The sequence below is a fragment of the Prinia subflava genome, chromosome 2 (genome assembly GCF_021018805.1).
Source record: "Prinia subflava isolate CZ2003 ecotype Zambia chromosome 2, Cam_Psub_1.2, whole genome shotgun sequence".
Lineage (NCBI taxonomy): Eukaryota > Metazoa > Chordata > Aves > Passeriformes > Cisticolidae > Prinia > Prinia subflava.
This window is the reverse complement of record NC_086248.1, coordinates 63,908,006-63,928,622: the sequence shown is the minus strand read 5'-3', so window position 1 is coordinate 63,928,622 and position 20,617 is coordinate 63,908,006. Positions and strand designations below refer to the sequence as shown.

The following is a 20,617-nucleotide window of genomic DNA, read 5'->3' as shown; positions in this document are numbered from 1 at the left end:
TTTATTCAATTACTCACGCATCTGTCAGGTCCACAGAGTTTTGGATTCTTGGGCTCTGATACCTCCTGGGCCACAGCTGGGGTCACCCCCCTCGGAGTGCCAGTAGGAGTGGGAGGCAGGAGCTGGGTGTTCCTCTGGTCCAGGGGGGGTTTTCAGATGCCTCACTGTCCCATCTGGGTCCCCAGAAACTGATGCCTTGGAAGGCTGACCTGGAACAGAGACTGGACAGAGTTAGAGAATAAAGTAGGTATTTATTGAAAGGCCTTTAGGTATACCTTGGATAGCACAAGAGCCTGGCCAGGGCTACACCCAAGGTGGACTTGAAATGGTCACAAAATGGACGAGTGGTCACGGGGTCTCACACTTTTATAAATTTTGGTCCATTTGCATATTGGGGTTTAATTGTCCAATCACAGCTTCAGGTTGTGAGATCCCATCCTTCTTGTTTCTCTCTTCAGTCCACCATTGTTTATGCTTTTGGGCCTGAAACTTGTACTCACTGTCCTTGGTCTTCAGCAGGAAAACGATTTGTCTACCTACTCCATGAAGAGAGCTCACTAGCGCTTAAATATGAGGCTCAGAACTGCACCCCTAGGCAGCACAGAACCTGAAAAATATGATAGCTAAAACTTAAGGTATCACTGCAATGTTTCATTCTGCTGAAAGGAGAGCTCAGCAAGGGCTATCTACTCACCTACATCTCTCTTTTGATTAAAGTCAAACCAAAGATTGCTGGTGTAAAAGAAAAACCTTTAATTTAATGAAAATTAAATAAAAATAAGCACCTTCTTTACAGCAGTCACTCCTGCTTCTCTATGCAGCCAAAATTTAGGTGCTGAAGGAGAAAGAGTTAGCCAGTGTCCCTGTCAAGAGAATTGCCATGGGCCTCCTGAAAGCAGGAGTGTTTCAGTGACAACACATAGTATTATATAGTAGACCTTAGGATACACCTCTCTGTGGTCAGAGATGCTACCCACAGCCCAAAAACAAGTTTTCCACATAATCTCAAGAGGGAAACTGCAGCCAGCTTTCCACCTGGCCCCTTTGGGGTCTCTGGGCATGGCACTGAAGCAACATAAGGTCTGGCCCTCACTCGTTGTTACATAACAGCCTCATCAGCATGAAGGTTAAGAACAGATTACAAAGCAACCAAATGAGGTTGTGATGCTTTAATAATCTTACACACTTCTGGCAAAAGAGAGTGTGTTAAATCCCAACCGTCAGATCTGATTTCATTCCAGGGAACTACCTTCTGCTGCTCCACACATCTCATTTAGATCCCATTAGAAAGATTTTCATTTCCTCCTAAACAATGTTCAGTAATGCAAAACAGCAACAGAGTAAATACAGAAGGTAATGCTCCACTATTCCACTCACTCCTTACACGTACAAATTCCCAGTTGCCTTCCCACTAATGCTGGGGGCAGGCTAGCATGGCTTTTGCTGCTGCTAGATTTATCTTGAAGACACTTGGTCTTGTCCTTCTGTTAAGGAGGAGCAGAGTGTTAAGAAGACTTACCAAAGAAAACAGCTGTCAACAAATACTTTAAAAAACAATAAATAAAATTTTAAAAGGGACTAAACAGACACACTATTGAATCTCAGACATCGTCTTCATTTCAGTGGATTCACTAAATTCATTCATTTTCTCACAATGTAGGTTTATCACTGGCTACACTGTATTAATCTATATTAAACTAAATGTTAACAGCTCCCCTGATTCCAAGCCAGACTGTTTCTGAATTGTTATTTTTTGACAGGGTGCCAAAGGAGTGCCCAGTGTCAGTGTCACTATTACCCGTTTACAGGTGGTACGAACAACCAAGCAAGTAAAAAAATTGTCCTTGACCTCAAAATAGCCCAAAGTATCTAAACATGTGCTCTGGCCTCTTGCTTATCCCAAAGTTGTTAGATCTATGACACAATCTGGCAAGAGAGAAAAAAAAAACAACCAAAAAACAAAAAATACACACACAACAACAACACCACAACAGTAAAGACAGTTTAAAGGCGGAATACAGAAAGGCAAACTAGACATACCAGTGGGTACTTCAGGTACAAGACAAGGGAAACATTTCACTTTGGATATAACAGTTAATGCACAGTAGTGTTGCATAGGAGACCACTGTCACATCCATACCCCCAAGCACTGAGGTAAAAACAGGACGCTTGCTGGAAGCATGCTCTCTCTGGGACAGATACTTCCTGATCATGTTTTCCAGAGGAAGAAACCTTTTGGTTCACTGAGCAAACCTATGGCAGAAGATGAAAGAAGAAGTAGGATGAGGCTGGGATTCTGTCCACAGAGCTATGTGAAATGCAGGGTGATCTCTGATTTTGGAGCTTTTGGCAAAGAAGCTAGCATCAGGATAAACCTCTTAACATCTAATATCACTGTAAACAAACACAAATTGAAGTCTTTATCCAAATGCGTGACACAGTGTCCTAGAAGGGTGCAGTCAGTATCCAGATTTCAAAACTCAACAGAATTCAAAATAAAGCAGAACAATTTAGATATAAGCACAGGTCATGCTAGGTCCTACTCTTATACTGAGAAGACAAAAAAAAAAAAAAAAACCACCACAAACAAACCAAAAACAAACAAACAAAACCCCCAGGGAAAAGGAAGAAAAATTTAAAAAAAAAAAAAAAACAAAAAAAAAAAAAAAAACCAAAAAAAAAAAAAAACCAAAAAAAAAAACAAAACAAAAAAAAAAAAAACCAAAACCCAACCACAACAACAACAAATAAAACCCCACCCAACATACTAGCCAGGCTGCATGTGCAATTTTCTGACTCCTGACAGAAATTCATTATACAAATTTGGTTGACTTTTTTTTTTTTTTTTTCAAGAGACTTATCTTACTTTTATCTACACTGTAATTGCTGGAAATATGTATCCATAAAGAAGAGACAACACGTCTGATTTGCCAGCTCTGAGAAAATGTGCCCAACCTGAAATATTTTTGTTCACTGTGGTTAGTATTACCACTTCTGGTCTCTTATGTTCATTCCCTACTAAGTCAAACAAAGTTACTTAAAATAATGTGGAATACTTTTCTGCCTAGCACTTATAAATAATTTACTACGTTTTTAATGTTACATTATATTCTCAGCAGACCGCTTTGTACTTCAAACCGTGTTCTTTGTGCCAAAGATTACAGGGAGAGGAAGAGATCAAAAATAAACTGGATAAGATGCTATGTTGAAATCTATCGCTATAACTAATTGTGTCTAGGAGGTCAAAAAAGACAAATCTTCAAGCTTGGGAAACAATAATGTCAAATATAATGAGAAAGTGAAAAATGGTTTTGAAAAGGTATTGCAGTAACTCATGCGAGAAGGAGAAGGTGGCAAGGCTCTTGGTTGGTTTGCTTATTTGCAAAAACAATTCATCGTCCCTCGAGAAAACAGAGGAATCAGCTTCTGGATAGAATTGCAGTGGTGGCACCACAAGCACAAGGGCCCTGACAAAAATGTTCTTTTAAAAGCCCAGCTGCAGGGACGGTCACCAGAGCAGATCTCACATCTCTCTTGCATACATTACCTTTTCTTTTAAAAGGACACTAAATAATTGAATATATCAATGCAGGCTCTTGTGACCAGCCCCAAACCCAAGAGAATAAACATTTTTAGTTTGCAAAGCTGAGCATGAAGGTTAAAAACAAAACAAAAAAAGGGAAATATTTTAATGTAGTTTGCTATATTTTTCTCACACATTTTCAATTTTTTAGGTAGCGCTGTGCTGTGAGTAGGGCAAGAAGGGTGACCACTGCTGAGGGTCTGTTGGGACTGTGGGGTATATAGGGTATGCTGTGTTGTTCTAGACAACATCACAGATCTGCAGTGGCTGCAGAAGAAAAACAGGATGAGAAAGAGGAGCCTGGGGCAGGGCACAAGTGCCAAAATTCATCACTTTGAGTGTCTCTTTTAGAGCCTGAGCCATCAAACCAAGCCAGTCCAGCTGGAGAAGCATTCCTCTCAAGAAGGCTTCACCCTGCACATTGCAAAAAAGTAATGGTTGGAGTCAAAGTTTAAAAACCCTGAAGAGCAGTGTAAATGCCTCTAACCAGTCAGGCCTAAAGCTGCCCCTACAACCTGGGCACATCGTAAATGCTCACCCCTACAGGCCCTATTGCTCCTCAGCAGCCACCTGGTTCCTCCTGCTGTTAACACACCAAGTCACTTGACACCAAGAGTGTGAGGAGGATATGCCTGGAAAAGGGTGAGAGGATCCCCGTCTTGTAGCAGAATGAAATAACTGCCTCAGGTGTTCTTTTCACAACTGACTGCCTTTGTCCAAGGGAATCTGCCTCACCAAAATCTACCTTTTCCTCAAAGAGAAAATCCACATTTATCCAGCATGGCCTCAGGCTTTCCTCTCTGTACAACTGTGAGTGACCCTGAGGCTTCACACAGGAACATCATCTTGCACAGCAGCATCAGTGCAGCCCATGCAGGCTGAACTGGAACACACCACAGGACAGACACCCTCTTCCCATTCCCTATCCAGAGGTGAGTCACTGCAGTGGATATTTTCTCAATACTCTCTCAAACAACAATATTGTCTCCTGAATTAAGAACTGCACATATGGAAGAACTGTTCAGATCATCCATTCAACCACACCAAGCCCCAGAGCAGAATCTTCTTTACATTTTGCTACTGTTTTGACCCTTGTCATACAATTGCTCACCTCAACATGAGCTTACTGCTGAAGGTGCTACCACATACCTCTATACACCTTAACATCAGCACATCATTCTTGGGCTGCAGTTTGCATTTCCTAATTGAAAACCTGGCCAGTGAGTTAAAAAGCTGCCCATACTGCGTAGTAGTTCTCAGCAGCTCAACTGCCCAGGTATTTCCAATTTCTAATTCCCCTCTAAACATTCACACATCCCTCAGACAATATGCTTCTTTCATGATGGGTTTGCCATGCCACTCCCTGCTGCCAGGCTAAGCCTCTTGTTTTAAGAAACCACACTTAAAGCCTTTGCCTTCGTATCCATGGTTTTCTATGGAAGGTATTGCATGGTACCTTGCCTTTTCTAATACCAAGACCCTTTCATTTCCAATCCCGTGGCATATTTTCCACTTGCATCTAAGCTTTCATGTTCCCAGCCTGAGGAAACAGTGGCAGTGCCTTTACCCCACTGTCCCAAGGGTTCTTATCCCTACAGCCTTTCACTGGTCACTTCTGAAACGTTTTTACATTGGGAACATCTGCCAGTTGTGTTTAATTCATCCCTTTCACTCTCTGCCTCCTGATGTTTTATTTTCCAGTCTATAGCTCCATTTTAGGAGCTCTTCAGCCTTCCCCTCACAGCTTTTAGCAGGTAACTTCAGCACCTACAAGTAGGGTAATGGGTTTTCACTTACCCAGCAGACATTTCCCGCTGCCACACGAGCACAAGGCACTGCAGCCAGCTCCAGAGGGGAGCTTGAGCAGATCCTGCAGGGTCACAAGACACCTGCTGCACCAACAGGACACCCCAAGCAGGAGGAGCCTGCCTGGGAACCCCTCACTTCCCACCTGACTGGTGCCGAGAAGTTTTCCCTTGTCTCTGCCCCAGTGCAGTCAATGCATGCCATCAGTTCTGCTTTATTATCAAGCATTTAAGGCTAACTGACCCGCCTTTGTTTAACAAGGCTCATTCCCTAATATCTACTGCAATTTTGCTGGCCAGTTGAACCATTAACAAGTGCACTTGAGACAATGAAGTTGTTGTCACGTCTGCAGATTTGGGGCCTTTTTTATGTACAGGATTTTCTTAATACATTTCATTTCTATAGCAAGCTTTATTCTACAGGTTGCAGGAGGCTGTGCATCTTCCCCATAAGTTTGAAGTAGAAATCTTTAGATTCAGGTCAGGAGAATAAACTTCAGGATGTGAGGTCTGAATTGGAACTGTACACAAAGCGTGTTTTATTTCAAGCAAAACAGTACAAAATCACTCAAAGCCTCTCCACTGATGTTCTGTTAAATAATACTGTTCATATGGATTCAGAAGTCCACAGACAGTTCCTCTCCTGTCCAGAAGGCTGAAGGCCAAGGTTGGCCTTTGCTTGACAACTGAGAACAACACTGAACAAATACATCCTGATTTTTCAAATGTTTCAAGTATTTTAACAATGGCAAATGAAGAGTTACAGATTCATTGTTAATGATGGGCACTGTCAGGGCCCCTCTAAGTCTGTAATCGGAGACAATAACGTGTAAGAGGGTATGTTAAAAACTACAGTCCTGCTGTGGAGCTGCACCTGGCTTTAAAGGGATGACAAAGGACTTAGAAGTTAATTTGCATTTTTTCCAGTCTGGTGAAGAACTGAGCTAGTTTTAGAAGCTAGAAGACTACTGCTTCTCCAGTGGTGCTCTCTTGACACTGGTTCTAAGCAACAATGTCAGAAAAAATAATTCCTTTGAAATTTAGAGGTAATAGATTTTTGGCAGCAGGTGATGCCAACTAAATCAGGCTACATATGTGATCAGTCATTTGTATAAAAGCTACTGTGTTAGCAACAAGTTGTGACACAGACTGCTGTACTTGGATACAGTCTCAAGAGATCTCATTGAGGGTTTCACAATATTCTAGCAGAAAATTGTATCAGTTTGAACAAAAAATTGAACACAAGACTGCAGATATGTTGAGAGTTCCATATCCAAGGCCTGCCCAGCACTACACAAGGTGAACAATGAGGGTAATGAGCAATAAGGTAAATCTTAAAACTTACTCTTAAAAGCTCACCTGAAGGTTAACCACACATTCAGATTTCTCCTTAGAAGTTTATTTCCCTATATTGGTGTCATGGTTTAGGAATGGTACTCCTTAATTTATTGTTTCCCACTGAAACTCCAAACTACACACCATATGCTCACCCACTCCCTTTTCCCCTTTTTCCCTCTCAGAGGATTTGAGAGGAGAATTGGAGCCACAAAAGGCAAAGATCATGGGTTGAGATAAGAACTATTTACTAGAAACCGCAGTGAGATAAGAAAATGAACAATATTAATAATGCAAGTGTACAGAAGAGTGTGGAGCTCAACCTAACTTCAGCCACGCCACCCAAAATTGTTTCTTTTTAGAATATCATCCTTATAAAGTAGAAAAATGCTTAATTTTTAACGAAGCTTATGGCAACATTTCTAAAAGAAAATGCAACCCAAAGCATAATGTGGTCAGCTGGCCCTTCAAATATGCTGCAAAAACCCAAATCACCAAAAACCCAACCACAACATGAACCACTCCCCCACTCCCTTCCCACTAAACAAATACTTTCTATAGTTTGGCCAAATACAAATGAAATGCCATACAGTGTGTGCTGGCAGATATGCACTCTTAAATAGAGATTTTAAAGATCGATTTTTCTCTTAAAAAAGAGGCAAAAAGAATTCAGGGTAAGGATGACCAAATGTAAATGAAGGGCATCAAACCTAAATTGACAGAAATTACCAAAAAAGTACATAATAAAACCCCATAGCTCTAGACAGTATCATCAGATGGATGCTCCTCAGCCACCAGCACTCTGCCATGACCACATTTTTGGGTGTTATCACTCACAGAACTTCCAGGGACATTCTGTAGGAGGCAACCCTGCTCTGGCAGCAGCCTGAGGTTTCTCCCACTGCCCTCTCTAATGGCTTTGTTTTCAGCTGCCCATCTGCAGCACGGGGATCCAGGATCAATAACTCAGCAGTACCTCCTGCTGCTCCCTACTCCGAGGGACAGCGAGAGCGTGCACACATTTTGCAGCAGGGTCTCCCTGCCTCTGTTTCTACAGGCTGTGAGTATGTGCACCCTGTCCTCAAACACCACTCTCCAGAACTATGGCAGAGCTATGCCAGCCTGTGTCTATCCTTTGAAGTAGCAGTCGATTTAGTTTGGTGGGGAAAGGAGAATGGTCTTCAGAAGGCGTTTTGTTTTAGGAAAAAAACCAGCATTGATAATAAACAAAAAAAGAAAAATTAAAGCTAAAATCTAAATATAATGAAAATTTATCAAAAAAAAGTACAAATCAGAATTTCTTAATTACCCAAGTGAGAGCAAATGGACAGAAGCCAACAGCACTCCCACCTGAAGGATCCATGGTGAATCTACACCTGCCAACACACGACTGCTAACAGTGGAACACCTCACCCTCTAAAATTCTAGTTTTGCATTATTCAGATTAACCCTCATACCATCCCTCACAGCATCACAGTCATTCAGTCAGGGAAGTTTCACCACCACCCATGGGCAGCAGCAAAAGAAACTGGGGAAGAAAGTATCAAGAAATTTGGAAGGTTGTCTAAGGCACTGTGGATATTGTGTTCCCTACCAATATCAGTGGCAATGTAGCCTAGAATTAAACTGCAAGCCTTGAACATCTTAGCAAATCAGAGAGGTGAATAATTTATGACAATTTGAGCTTCGAACTGAGGACAGTGGAGACACCTATTTTCTGCAGTGGCTTCCTCAGAAGGTCTCTCCCTGTTTCTCTGCTATGACATTAGAAGTGATAATGCCATCACTGCCTCAGTTAAAAATACCATGTTGGCATTGTTTCACAAACCTTTAACAAACATTAATCAAAGTCAGTAGTACCATTCCATGGCACCTATTTTCTCCAGATTGTTTGACCAGGCAACTTCTAGATCAAACTGTTTCGAAGAACAAAGCCAGTGGAGGAGGAGGGTAGGACATTTTGTCCATGTCAAGATCTGATGATCTCTGAACCCAACCCACACTTCAAAGTGGCAAGCCTGACATCTGGCCAAGGGCTTGGAATTAAGGATGAAACTCTTTGCCCCAGCTTTCACATTACAGCATGCTCCAGGCTATGATAGTATTTAGGAACTCTGTGTGAGAAGGAAAAATAGGTGTCTGTGAAACCCACAGGGCTGGCAGAAATCTGCAACAGATTTGCCATCACAAACCCAGTCTTGAATGACTCTGTTTCAGTTCTGCACAAGAGCAGCAAATGGGCACCTGACCCCTGGCAGCAGAAAGAGGGTACCCCAATCACGCTCACTAATCTTGCTGCTGGGTCCACTGAAGATATAAAAAGCCAGAGGGACAATCATATATTATTCTAATTTATATTCTAATTACCTGCCTGACAAAAGGCACTGCATTTCCCCAGATTCCCATTTGGCCTCAGCTCTACAAAGTTAAATCATTCTTATACATTTTGCAGAGGTCAAGTATTCAAAGCAGCACTTGACTAATCAGGTCAGTGAGACTTAAAAGTGCACACCTTATTTTTCTTGGCTAAAATTCATCAACTAGAATATAAGGATGCCAAACAGGTGTTTATACTGTAAGGAGACATATTTTTTTACTTCTCATTATTCATGCGCAGTCCCAAGGCAAATTTATAGCAAGCTTTTAAAAATAGCATTAATAATCTTAGGGGCTGCACTAAGACCCTAATTAAGATGGTATATGAATGTTTCCTGCTTGCATGTGAGATTATAGATTTAAACTACACAGTCTCAAGGCTCCTTAAGGAATTTATTTTCTTAACACTGGTTTGGGAAAGACGGTCGTTACTCTTGCTTTTATAGAAGATGTTGAGACATCAAGAGAAATATTTTACTGTTTTGACCTGTGACCTGTTAACCCATGTTTAGGACCCGGCTCCTCATTTTAAGTCACAGTGTAGCTGCCCTAGGCCTGGTGGTTGGACACACTCACCACCTCTGAAAATGTCTTCCAACAAGTGAGGCATTGAGGAAAGGAGGAGCCCTCTCACAAGCAGGCAAAGGCTTTGCTGAGGTGAGATTTCTGTTTCACAAAGGACCACCTCAGCAGAAGCACGAGCTCAGTTTCCAACAAATGATGCAGCTGCCTGAGCAGCAAGACGAGCCCTTCATCCAATATTGTTGTTCCCTGTCCATTGCTCACCTGGCAAATTCAGTAACAAAATGGGATAGATTTATCAAACTACCACCTCTCTTTCCCACAGCCATGGTTCACCTGCAGGGTGAATCCTCCCTGCAAGCTGCAGACGCAGGGAGCACAGCCAGTTTTGGGACAGGTTCTTCCAGGGTCCTCTCGTTGGAAGTGGTGAGTGCTGGCACTGCTGGCTGCCCCTGCTGGAGCTGCACGAGTAGAGCCTGATGCTGCCAACCAGGCCTGCAGCTTCCTGGGAGCCATGAGCTAAAAGAAGAGTTGATGGAAAAAGCTCCAAGCGAGATATAAGAGGTTAAGATTTTAACCCCAAGTTTCTATCATCAGTCCTAAACACAACTTTTGCTCGGACAGATAAGAAATCACAAAAAGTATACCACAGTGGAACAGCTGAAATATTTAGCAATAGCCTTTCCCTCTGCTCACAGCAAGGCAGCAAAAGACACCTCCAGCTTTTCAGCAGAAATTGCAAGTTGAATCAAGGTTTAACCAGATTAAAGAGTCCTCCCTTCAGAAGTTACCACACATCAGTGAAATAAGTTTGTGCTGTCTTTTGTGGACAAACAGAGTCTTCTCACTGGAAACAATTGCCATTTAACGAGCATCCTAGAAAGCTGTTAACCTGGTTTAACTGAACTGACAACTCGCTCTTACCAGAAGCAATCACACACTCCCACAGTGACCAAAGCCTTCCTGGCAGAGCTCTCTCTCTGGATTTATCATTAACATCTACATCCTAACACTGCTAAATAATTCAGTACAGCATTTAGCCTTGTGTCCTTGCCTCTCTACTCAGCAACCACTCTCTTTTCTGTATGTTTCAGCAACAGGGAACAAAAACCTGGCTGGATTGTGGTTCCACCTTGTGCTGTGTAACTGAGGGGGGAACCTCACTTACCCTTTCACTCTCAACGTAGAAGCATGGGGTTTACTTCTTTTATTTTGTTGGAAATAGTGTTTATTAGATAACTAAATATAGAGCGTTATTTATCCACACGGAGTCATGACCATGTGGGCTCAGATTCACATGCAAATTCCCCTTTTAATAATCCTAATGCAGGGAGTGCTCCAATCAGAGCGCTATCAGCCCCAGCTCCCAGATACCTGATGCCAGCTTTGCTGGTAATGTAGGCCACTGAAGCAAATCCAGAGAGATTGAGTTGGAAGTGGAGAGAGGCTCTGAGATCTATTTGCTTGGCTTCCTGGCTGCGAGGGGGTGTCTAAGTTCTTTTTTTCCTTTCCGCTGTGGAGGGGATATCACTTCGGAGGGATCATTAGCTGCCAGCAGCCCGGCTGGGTCAGGGCTGGGAGGCGGAGACGCAGCTGCCGGCAGCGGAGCAAGGTGGAGACACGAAGGCAGAAGACCAGGTTAATGAAAGCATGAGGTGGCTCTTGGGCAGCGGCTTGAAACATTTTGGACATGCTGACAGGGGAAACTATGACTGGCTAAACAGTGAACCAGGTGGGCCACTTCTGGAAACAGAGCTTCAGGTCTGTACCCCCTGCTCATCTCTGTGGCATGTCCTTTGACTTTGCATGTGTGTGTGTGTCTGTGTAATGCCTCAGTGTACAGTGCAGAGTAAATCCCTGGGTATTGGGACGTATCAAAGCAGCAGTGCTCAATTACATAGAGTCAGAGCTTTTCTTTATTGCTGTTCAGTCTTTTTAAACACATTTGTGGAAGTGAAAAACATTAGATAGAAACATTTTGCTGGGATTGGCAGGTAAGGAAGTTTAATTACTTCTTTTAGGCGTGAGGCATCCTTGATTTCCTCTCTGTTAGACTCGTGTTTACGCTTTGGATCTGGTCCCGTGGAGCCTTTCTGCAGATGTTGCGAGCCAGTAGCAGGCAGCAATGAACTCTTGTTCCCTAAGCTGTGCGCTGATTACTTCTGCGAGAGAGGATCACATGCAGCCCGGTGGGGGAGGGAAGCAGCCCCCAGAGATGAAAACACAGCCTGCTTTCTGCCTTTGTCTCGGATACAGCAAGAGGGCTTCTCTGATCAAAAATAATAATTTGAGGTGCTTGTATGTCCTCAGTAAATGTCCAAAGCAAGTTGCATTAGCAAATGAACTGGCCACACTACTCAGCTGATATGTACAAAGTGTACTGTTGCAAAATAAATGGGGGTAGGAGTGAGTGTGGGTGTCAAAACAGGACAATGAGCAGTATTTAAATGTCGTCACAATTTTAACAAAGTCTCCCTCACTGGTAACACTACCAGAGTTAGAATAGCAATGGCAATGTCTTCACACCTTGAGACTGCTCTTGTCTGACAGTGAGAAACAAACAGCACCACTGGAGTCACATTCCAAGAAGTATTTGAAAATCCTGTGTAAATCCAGGCTCACTCCTAAATTACGTGTCATTACTAATGGACACAAAACCACATAAAAATGTTTTTCTATTTGCCAGAGTTGTATGTTTTTCCTTTTTACAAGTAATAATGAATCAGCTTCAAGAAGCAGGATAGAGCTTGGAAAAGAACCTCTGGGGGGACCACACCCTAATGACTTCAAAGCAGACTTTGTTCCAAATCCATTTAAAACATTTCAGAAGTATCGATTTCCTGAGTCAACTTCAAAAGATATTTGCATAAATATGGACTATACTAACAAAAATAATTCTAATGGAGTTCTAAGTACACTAGCAAATCATTAACAACATAATAAATCTTATCACAACTCGAAAACTTCAATGGGAATTTCAGTAAGCAAAATAAACATTTGTTCTTCTATCCTTAACAAAAGCTTTCCTTAATCTCATGTTTTGCCTTATGAGGTGATTCCCCCCCAAGGCAGGTACTACCCCTTGCTTGTCCAGACACTTTGTTCAGCTCCAAGCCCATTCCATTACTCATCGTGGATATACCACACAACTCAGCCACACTCTGCATTCCATTCCTTTACCCACAGGCACGAGTAAAAGCTCATCTTAACTGATATGGGTCACATAATCTGTAAGCTGGCAACTGTACAGGCTCAGCATGTTAAAAAAACATGGGCAGACAGATTACTAATGAAAGGCTTTAGTGCTTCCAGTATGTCCTCAGTGGCTGGGGGAAGCTGACCCTCTGCTTCAGTCCCTGCAAATATATACATGAAAGGAGAAGAATAAACATTGTCCAAACCATCTTACTAAGAATCAGTTCTGGGAAAACAGGACTTTTTAGAAATATGATCCCTTTTACTTCCATGCTCTTTTCTGCCTTTCTCTGTTTTAAAAAGGATGTTTTCCCATATTTATGTGTCTGTAACTTATTTCATGCTGGAAGTCGGATCCCATTTTTTGTCGCTTATAAACCTGACAATAGATGCTTGTGATGACACAGGCAGAGCATGTTGATCTCCAATGAAGCAGCACCAAACAAAACCAGTCAATTAATAATTCCATCACTCATGTCATGTGCCTGATTTGGAAACTTTCAGATGTAAAACAGTAGAGGATTTTACCTTGAATATGTTCTGCAGTCATATTACTTTCAATTAATGAAGATTTTTCAGTTAATGAAGAAGTTTGATTTCTAGAAAATTTTATTTTCCACTTCTGGCAGCTATTCCTGATACCTATACACAGTGGTTACTTTTCTAGTTTTAGAGCTTCAGCTGCAGAAATTAGTTTTAGTTCAGTTTAGAACTAGTTTTAGTTTAAAATTTCAGATTTTTTAAAGCGACTTTGTTAATTGTATTAAAATTATTCCCATTTTTAGTGTAATTTTAAAATGCCTATTAGATTTTCCAAGTCTTTTTGCCAAGATCGTTCCAACATTCTTCAGTAGCCCTTTAGGCAGTCATTGCAGAAATGGCACAAAACCACAATAGAAAAAGAGGGACTAATACTGATCAATTGTCTCCTAATACATTTGATCTATTTATATGGAGATACACACAAAAAGTCCATCAGCTTTTGGAACTTCTTCTCAAAGTAAAATTAGTCCATGTAATGTTTGGCAGGAGGCAGCATGTAAATGGATATACAATTCCTTGTTCAGGTTCAGGGCATCTGTGGGGCAGTATTAACTTATGAAAAACTATTTCAACTCAGATAGTAGACTAAGTAGCCTACAGATTACTTCACCCAGATAGGAAAGTCTTAACATTAGCTGTGTTTGAACAGCTCTGAAACACAGACTGAGGAATACCAGTCTTTATTGTCACCTGTTAGCATACAGAAAAAGCATGAAGCTGAGTCAGGGAAGGTTCAGGTTAGATATGAAGAAAAAAAAAATCACTCAGAGGGTGGTTGGGCACTGGAACAGGCTACCCAGGGTAGTGCTCACAGTACCCAGCCTGACATAGTTCAAAAATAATTTGTACAATGCTTGAAGGCACATGGTGTGACTCTTGGGGTGTCCTGCACAGGGCCAGGAGTTGGGCTCAGTGTTCTTGATAAGTCCCCTCTAACTCAGCATATTTTATAATTCTATAACATTGCCTAATTCTTCATCCTGTCTGCTTCACATGCCACTAATTTGCATATCATAGTAAAACACACTTACTGTTCTTTCACAACTATACAGTAGTTGTGAAACAAAAGAACAAACTAAACAAATTTGTTATGTCTTCTTTTACACACATTACTGAATAGATAGCCACCAGGCGCTGGTTATTGTGGTTATTTTGAAATAGAATAGGATAAAACAGGAGTAGTTCAGCTGGAATGAAATGAAAATCTAATCCAGCCACCTGACCACTTTGGGGAGTACAAGAGAACATGGACTGCTTTGTAATAACATATGCAATTTCTGTCCAGATCCCACAGTGCAATAAAGTACTTGCAGGTTCAGGGCACTGCCTTTTCACCTTCAGAGACAGCAGTGCAGATGCAGAATTTCTGCAGACCATACCCAAGTATCTCAACCCAGGCACTCAAAATGAGGCATAACCAATGAGTAACCTACAAGGAACACCTTCATTGATCTGTCTTGCCCCTTCCCTAGAGCATCTGGTACAGAGACAGGAGCACAGCTCCCCTGGAGAACATTTGCTTTACCACAGAAGCAGGCAGTCCTCTCTCTTCTCACCATATTCTAAATATGTTCTGCATATTCTAAACACCCTGCAACACAGTGCCCTGTGGTACTGTGGAGTTCGTCTCCTTCCCTAAGTAATCTATCACAATGCTGAGGAGGTACTTTGTGCACAATAATGTAATTAAAAATTATATGTGCTGCAAATCAAGGATTTCAGAAATGCTGGCATTTATTCAGGCTTGAGACCTTGATTTTGCACTGTAGAAGCAGTGCTGTAGATTACACTTGGAGGGCCTTTAAACAAGAAGGGTTTTCAGGCCAGCAACCCACTGATACCCTAAATCTGTCCTTTTGTAGCTGCTTCACAGACTGTGGCCTTCTGAGCTAACCCATAATACAAATAGTTGCACTCCTTCCATTTTTTTACCATTAGATGCAAACTGTCCCCTCTAACATTTTGCACATTTTGCACATTTCTCTTAATGGGAACTTCACTGTAAGGCCCAAGACATCTGGGTTCCAACCAAGGCTTTGGAGCAAAGTATATTTCCCTGAGACCCAAGACTGTTTGTTAACTCCTTCCAGCAAGCTCAACCTTTCCTTCCCTGCTGAAGTCCAGTATTTATACGAGGTCCTGTCCTACTGCCCTAACTCTTGTCTGTGCTTCCAGCAGCACACGAAGACACACTGTCCTTGGCCATTATTTAATACACAAATATAGTTTCAGTGAAATTTATGGGGAAGCTGCACTGAGTCTAAATGATACCTGGGGCTTTATACACCTTTTAGTAACCTCATGTAGGAAACACTGGCAATCTCACCGTCTGTCCTCACAAACCACCACAATACAACTCACAGATCCTAAGACCAACACTTCACCTGGTGAAAGCCTGCTCTCTACAAATTAAACCCAAAACTTAGACTTGGATTCTAAAAACAAGCTCTTCACTGATCATGCATAATGCTGTCCATTATATCCTCTGTTCTTCTCAATATTTACTGTAAGAGTATTGGTATCAGTATCAGTGAGTCTCCACATAAATCGTGCACTAACATAATACTAAATGCTTTTTTCTCATTTTCTCTTAAAATGTTTTATGCACCTCAGAAGACACACTAAAAAAGCATAAACAAGCTTAAAAAACCCCCTCCCCTCATTTTAAAGAAATTATTTAATGTCTGCATTGGAAGAATGGCTGGAACAATTTCTTCCAATTCAGCTCTTTTCTGTCACTCATTGAATGGTGAGGTACAACAACAGCTTGTACAGCCAGAAATTCTTTAATAAAAATTATCAATAAATATAAAATATTTATATGCTTTATTAAAAATATTAAAATATTAAAATATTAAAATATTAAACATATTTAAAATGCTTTTTGGGGATGGGAGGTAAAAGACCATTGGGGAAAAATAGCTTAATAGCTAGTCTGCAAAAGTTTCAGTGTATTTTAAAATTACTTTTAATGCATTTAGCCTCAGACCCACAATACCACAAAAATAGGGAAAAAATAAAAAACCAGCAATCTCCCCTACATTATTTCTTAGGAGTCAATGCCTATTTACTTTATTTTTCTTAGGCATGGGCACATAATAATAATTTCATAATATGACAACAGATCAACGAGGTTACAAATGCCTGGTCTATAATCAGTTGAATGTAGATTATAGTGTGATTTCGTTGCTGGAAGAATGACTGTGATTCCTGGAAGAGTAAGAATAGAAAATTTTTGTAGACTAAGAAGGAGACGCTGGAGTAACAGCATCCCAGCTTCCAAACAGTTTGCATCCCAGCTTCCAAACCCCTTGAGAAAAGAATCACTCAAGATCTCCTAGCCTGAATGGGCACCTTCACTCAAAGGAAAGGAACTCTGATCCATTGACCTGTTTAGTCCCACCACACAGATGTGAAAAAGCCACCTCATAGCACTCATCAAGAGCTTACAAAGGGAATGACTTGATAAACAGCATTATAAGGTTTGGGTTTTCCTTCTGCCCTAGACTAGACTCTGAATGAGACACAATTATTAGAAGATGGAGACAGACTAGAAACAAGACATACTTAATTTTAAAACTAAAGCTAATACAACACAAGAGCACAAATGGCTTTTTTGGTTTTTCTCATAGGTTATGACTCCAGTTAACATTGCATCACAACTCAAAAGCCATGGGACAGAGGTCTTTTGTGCTGCATTTTGCAGAAAACAAAGCTGACAGAGCAGTCACAAGTGTTATTTCTCTTACACCAGAAGTTCTTTTACCATAGCTCTAAACAGGGAGAAATCATTCTTGGACTGCTAGCAGGACAAGCTCAAGAGGTCCAGTCCAATAAAAACACCGTGTTTTACTTGGAACTGGCCTGTGAGGTTAGCACTACCCAAAGAGCAGGTATTGTAGGCAATGGGCCCTGTTTGAAAGGGGTGGTTGTCGTAATATTTGTTCTTTAAACAGTTTTCCAAACACAAAGAAACAGCACCAGATGGTGGATCACTAGCCTTATTCATCTGCAATTCAATGTTCTCCCAAATTTTAAAAGCTTGACCCATCTCCTGTAAAGTTGACTGGTCTTGCTATAAACCAAAGTAATAAAATGTCATACAAAATTGCATATACTTCCAGGCTGTTGGAGTTTCTTCCCCACTGGGGATGGAGTTTTCTAAAAACCCAATACTCTTTGCAACTTCTAAGGGGTTTTTTGTCTCTGCTTGTGATTTGCTTTATTTGGTCAGTAAATAGAATTTATGAGTCTGCAAAACATACTGCTTGAATGATACTAGTGAAGAGAGAAAGAAATTTGGAAAATCAACTGCTCTGTCATAAGGTGGAGATGGGGAATGTGGTTTTGCTCTCTGATTAAGAAATATCCTGGAATCCAACACCCTTCCTGTTTGCTTCTACAGAGCAGACAACAGACAAGTTCAACCAAAGACGACGTAGAACCATTTCTGTGTATCATATTGCCTGCCACCATGATGCTCTTCCTGGCATTCCTGCTGCTCTTCCTGTACCGCCGTTGCCAGCGCCCCGCTCAGCAGGGGCAGATCTTCAGCATCGACCTTCCCGAGGCCCTGCCTGAGCACGACGTGTCCAACTTCCTCTCTGCGCTGCCCTGGAGCAGCGAACAGAGCTTCCACTACTCCACGCTGCTCCCCGACGCCACGTTCCTCTCCGTGTGTTTGCCTCCGTCGTACGAGGAGGCCACCATGAAGACTCCCATGGAGGAGGCTCACATTGAGCTCTCTCCAGACCCAGTGCCTCCTTACGAAGAGGGCGCGCCGCACGCAGGCGGCACCAAATAAACTTCCTACGGAAGCACCTTAGCCGAAGCGTGCGGCACAAGGGTAGAACTGCTATGGCCTTTAACATTTGTGAAAAGATTCCCAATGAGGCACAAAACCAATGAATTTATGAAGGAAGAAACTTGAAGTAACAGGGAGCCCGTCTCTTCACCTCATCCTAGGATTCTCTACCTTCCATTTGTGGCAAATGTACACACGATGTAGCACCAAATCCAGTCCAGACTGGTAACATGGGAATTCTAGTTAACAAACATGTCATGCAAGGATTAAACTTAAGGAAAGCTGGGAAGCTCTTCCTCTGTAATCCCTCAGCTACAACGAAATGTCAATAACGCTATAGATTCAGCAGTCACAAAAAGGGCTTTTAGCACATACATATTCCAGTTTGGGGGGCTTTTTTCTATTTTATGCATTTATATTTAAATGAGTTTTTGACAAGCTGAGTCAGTCTGTGTGTGTTTACATCATATCATTCTGCAGTGCTCTGGAATGATCACAACAGCTCTCAGGAAAGCAAATAAAGATATAACCTCTACAAAATTTCCAGTAACCGTCCCCAGAGGTTCAAATGTGGCTGGCTTTTCTCATAGCTGAATGATGTGGACAACCAGAGAACACCTGAGCGTTCTGGGTGAGGAAGACTCCATGCAAGAGCACATTCACTCTGTTGCTGTAAGCTGCTTGCCAAGGTCCCAACATTCCAGACTACTCGAATTACTTCTTTTCCAAGTCTAAAATAATAAACCATGTGACTTGGTGCAGTGTGTAAAGGATTTGGGGAAAAATTAATAAAATCAAGTGCACCAAAAAATCCCTGGTCTGTATGTCAAAACAGCATTATAATCCCTTCCTCTTCATCACCAGGCAGGGCGAGGCTAATTCAGTTATGTTGGTGGCAGTGGTTCAGAGGGTTTGCATATGCAAATGCTTTCAGAAAATTATGTATGTTATCTTTAATTCTTTCTTACAGGATAGCATTTTCACTAAGTTGATAGATGCTCTTCTTACAGAAGGTGGTTGCTACAGATCCCGACAGCCTCAAAAGTTACATTGCAAGCCACAGACAAATGCAGTGGGGAATAGCTGACACCTCCATGGAAGAAACTGTTGTAGCAGCTTGTGCAGCCTTGGTGTAACATACAAACCCAAAGGCTTGCACTTGGTGATTTCAGTGACTGTCAGGAGGTGTAAACAACAGCCAGTCCTGCTTTACAAACTTAGCATATACTTTAAAAAAACTGAACAAAAACAACACCACAGTAATGGAAGGAAAAATCCTCACTGTACAGCAGAAGAAAGGCCACTTTAGAGCTGCAAGGTGGTTGTATTCTGCATTATGTTAACAACACACAGTAACCAAATAGTCCATATCAAAACTGATGTTCCCACTCATACATGTCGCTTACAACAAGGAAAACATATGCTTTTTCTATTTAGAAAAAGGGTTATTTTCTTGAACTACGAACTTGGGATCATTCTTTTTGTAGTGTTCCATTTGGGTCATCAAACTGAAGCAGCAGATGTTTTGGAAAACTCCTGATTCATTCAACCTTTTTTCTTTTCAGGCCATATCTGGGAACAGTTCCCGGTATTTGCTGATGTGTTTGAAAGTCAATATTCTACTGCCTCTTTGCATTTTCTTTACTTCCTTAATATTTGGAACAACATGTAGTTGTTTCTAAGGAAAGCTGGAAAAAATGCAAGAGTCCCAAGCAACAAACCTAATTGGAAAGGTGCAAAAGTTTGAGGTTCAAAGATAAACCATTCTGCCTCTGGTGTTTGCATATTCCTAACTTCAGGGGAATTGTATGGATATGCTTGAAAACTCAGACATTGTCCTATCAAGTTGAGTATATTTTGCCTTAAGAGATCTGCTGTGTTCTGAAATGAGCTACGCTGTTCTTCAGCTCAATCTCTTGTTCGCCCTTAACTCGGGTAGAGCCTGATACTCAGCCTGTGGGCTCATCGTTCTGAACTGCTCTCCAGTTACCTTAGTTACAGTTGAGAAAAAATTTGACTGGTATTTCTTGTGACCAAGACTGATATACTTCTATAACTGGTTGAGAATTGCTATTCCCTGCAAGAATACAGAGAGTGATTGTGTTTCACACACTATCTATTGGAAAACTCTCAAATCCTGCTTTAGACAAATAGCTTCTGATTGTTAGCATTGCTAAAGACAATTAAAAACACACACTCAAATCCATATTAATAGAAACACTGCCATACCTTAAATTCTTCTTCCTAGTAAACTGCTCTTTATTCCATTGGGAATTGGTGTCCCTTATCTCATTCCATGACAGATTTGACTAGTCTTGTATGTTAATTGTCCCTAATGGTTTCAACATAACTGGCACCTCTGCTCTTAAATCTTGACCACAAAGAGAAGTCCCACCAAAAAAAAAAAAAAAAAAAACAAAAAACAAAAAAAAAAAAAAAAAAAAAAACAAACAA

At 41.4% G+C, this 20,617-nt stretch overlaps 1 protein-coding gene and 1 long non-coding RNA gene across 7 annotated transcripts in view; one reads left to right on the top strand and one right to left on the bottom strand.

Moving 5' to 3' along the window:
- Nucleotides 1-11,135, bottom strand: part of LOC134546932 (uncharacterized) — a 23,804-nt gene extending 12,669 nt beyond the window's left edge. Inside the window, exons 1-2 of one of the 6 annotated variants that reach the window (XR_010079310.1) lie at nucleotides 10,996-11,135; nucleotides 18-221 (exon numbers count right to left, since the gene is read on the bottom strand). This is a non-coding gene — a long non-coding RNA (uncharacterized LOC134546932). Of the gene's footprint in view, nucleotides 1-17; nucleotides 2,254-5,380; nucleotides 5,661-10,995 lie in introns of those variants that run through there. The other 5 variants (XR_010079308.1, XR_010079307.1, XR_010079306.1 and 2 more) reach the window with 5 other exon arrangements.
- On the top strand, nucleotides 11,087-20,617 carry SMIM28 (small integral membrane protein 28). The gene is made up of 2 exons (XM_063390280.1): nucleotides 11,087-11,382; nucleotides 17,765-20,617. Exons 1-2 carry the CDS (start codon nucleotides 11,272-11,274, stop codon nucleotides 18,161-18,163), a joined length of 510 nt encoding a protein of 169 aa, XP_063246350.1. The 5' UTR covers nucleotides 11,087-11,271; the 3' UTR covers nucleotides 18,164-20,617.

Coding starts and splice junctions, on each gene's coding strand:
- SMIM28 (XM_063390280.1), top strand. CDS start 11,272: ATGAGGTGGCTCTTGGGCAGCGGCTTGAAACATTTTGGACATGCTGAC. Junction 11,383..17,764: donor TTCTGGAAACAGAGCTTCAG/GTCTGTACCCCC, acceptor TTGCTTCTACAG/AGCAGACAACAGACAAGTTC.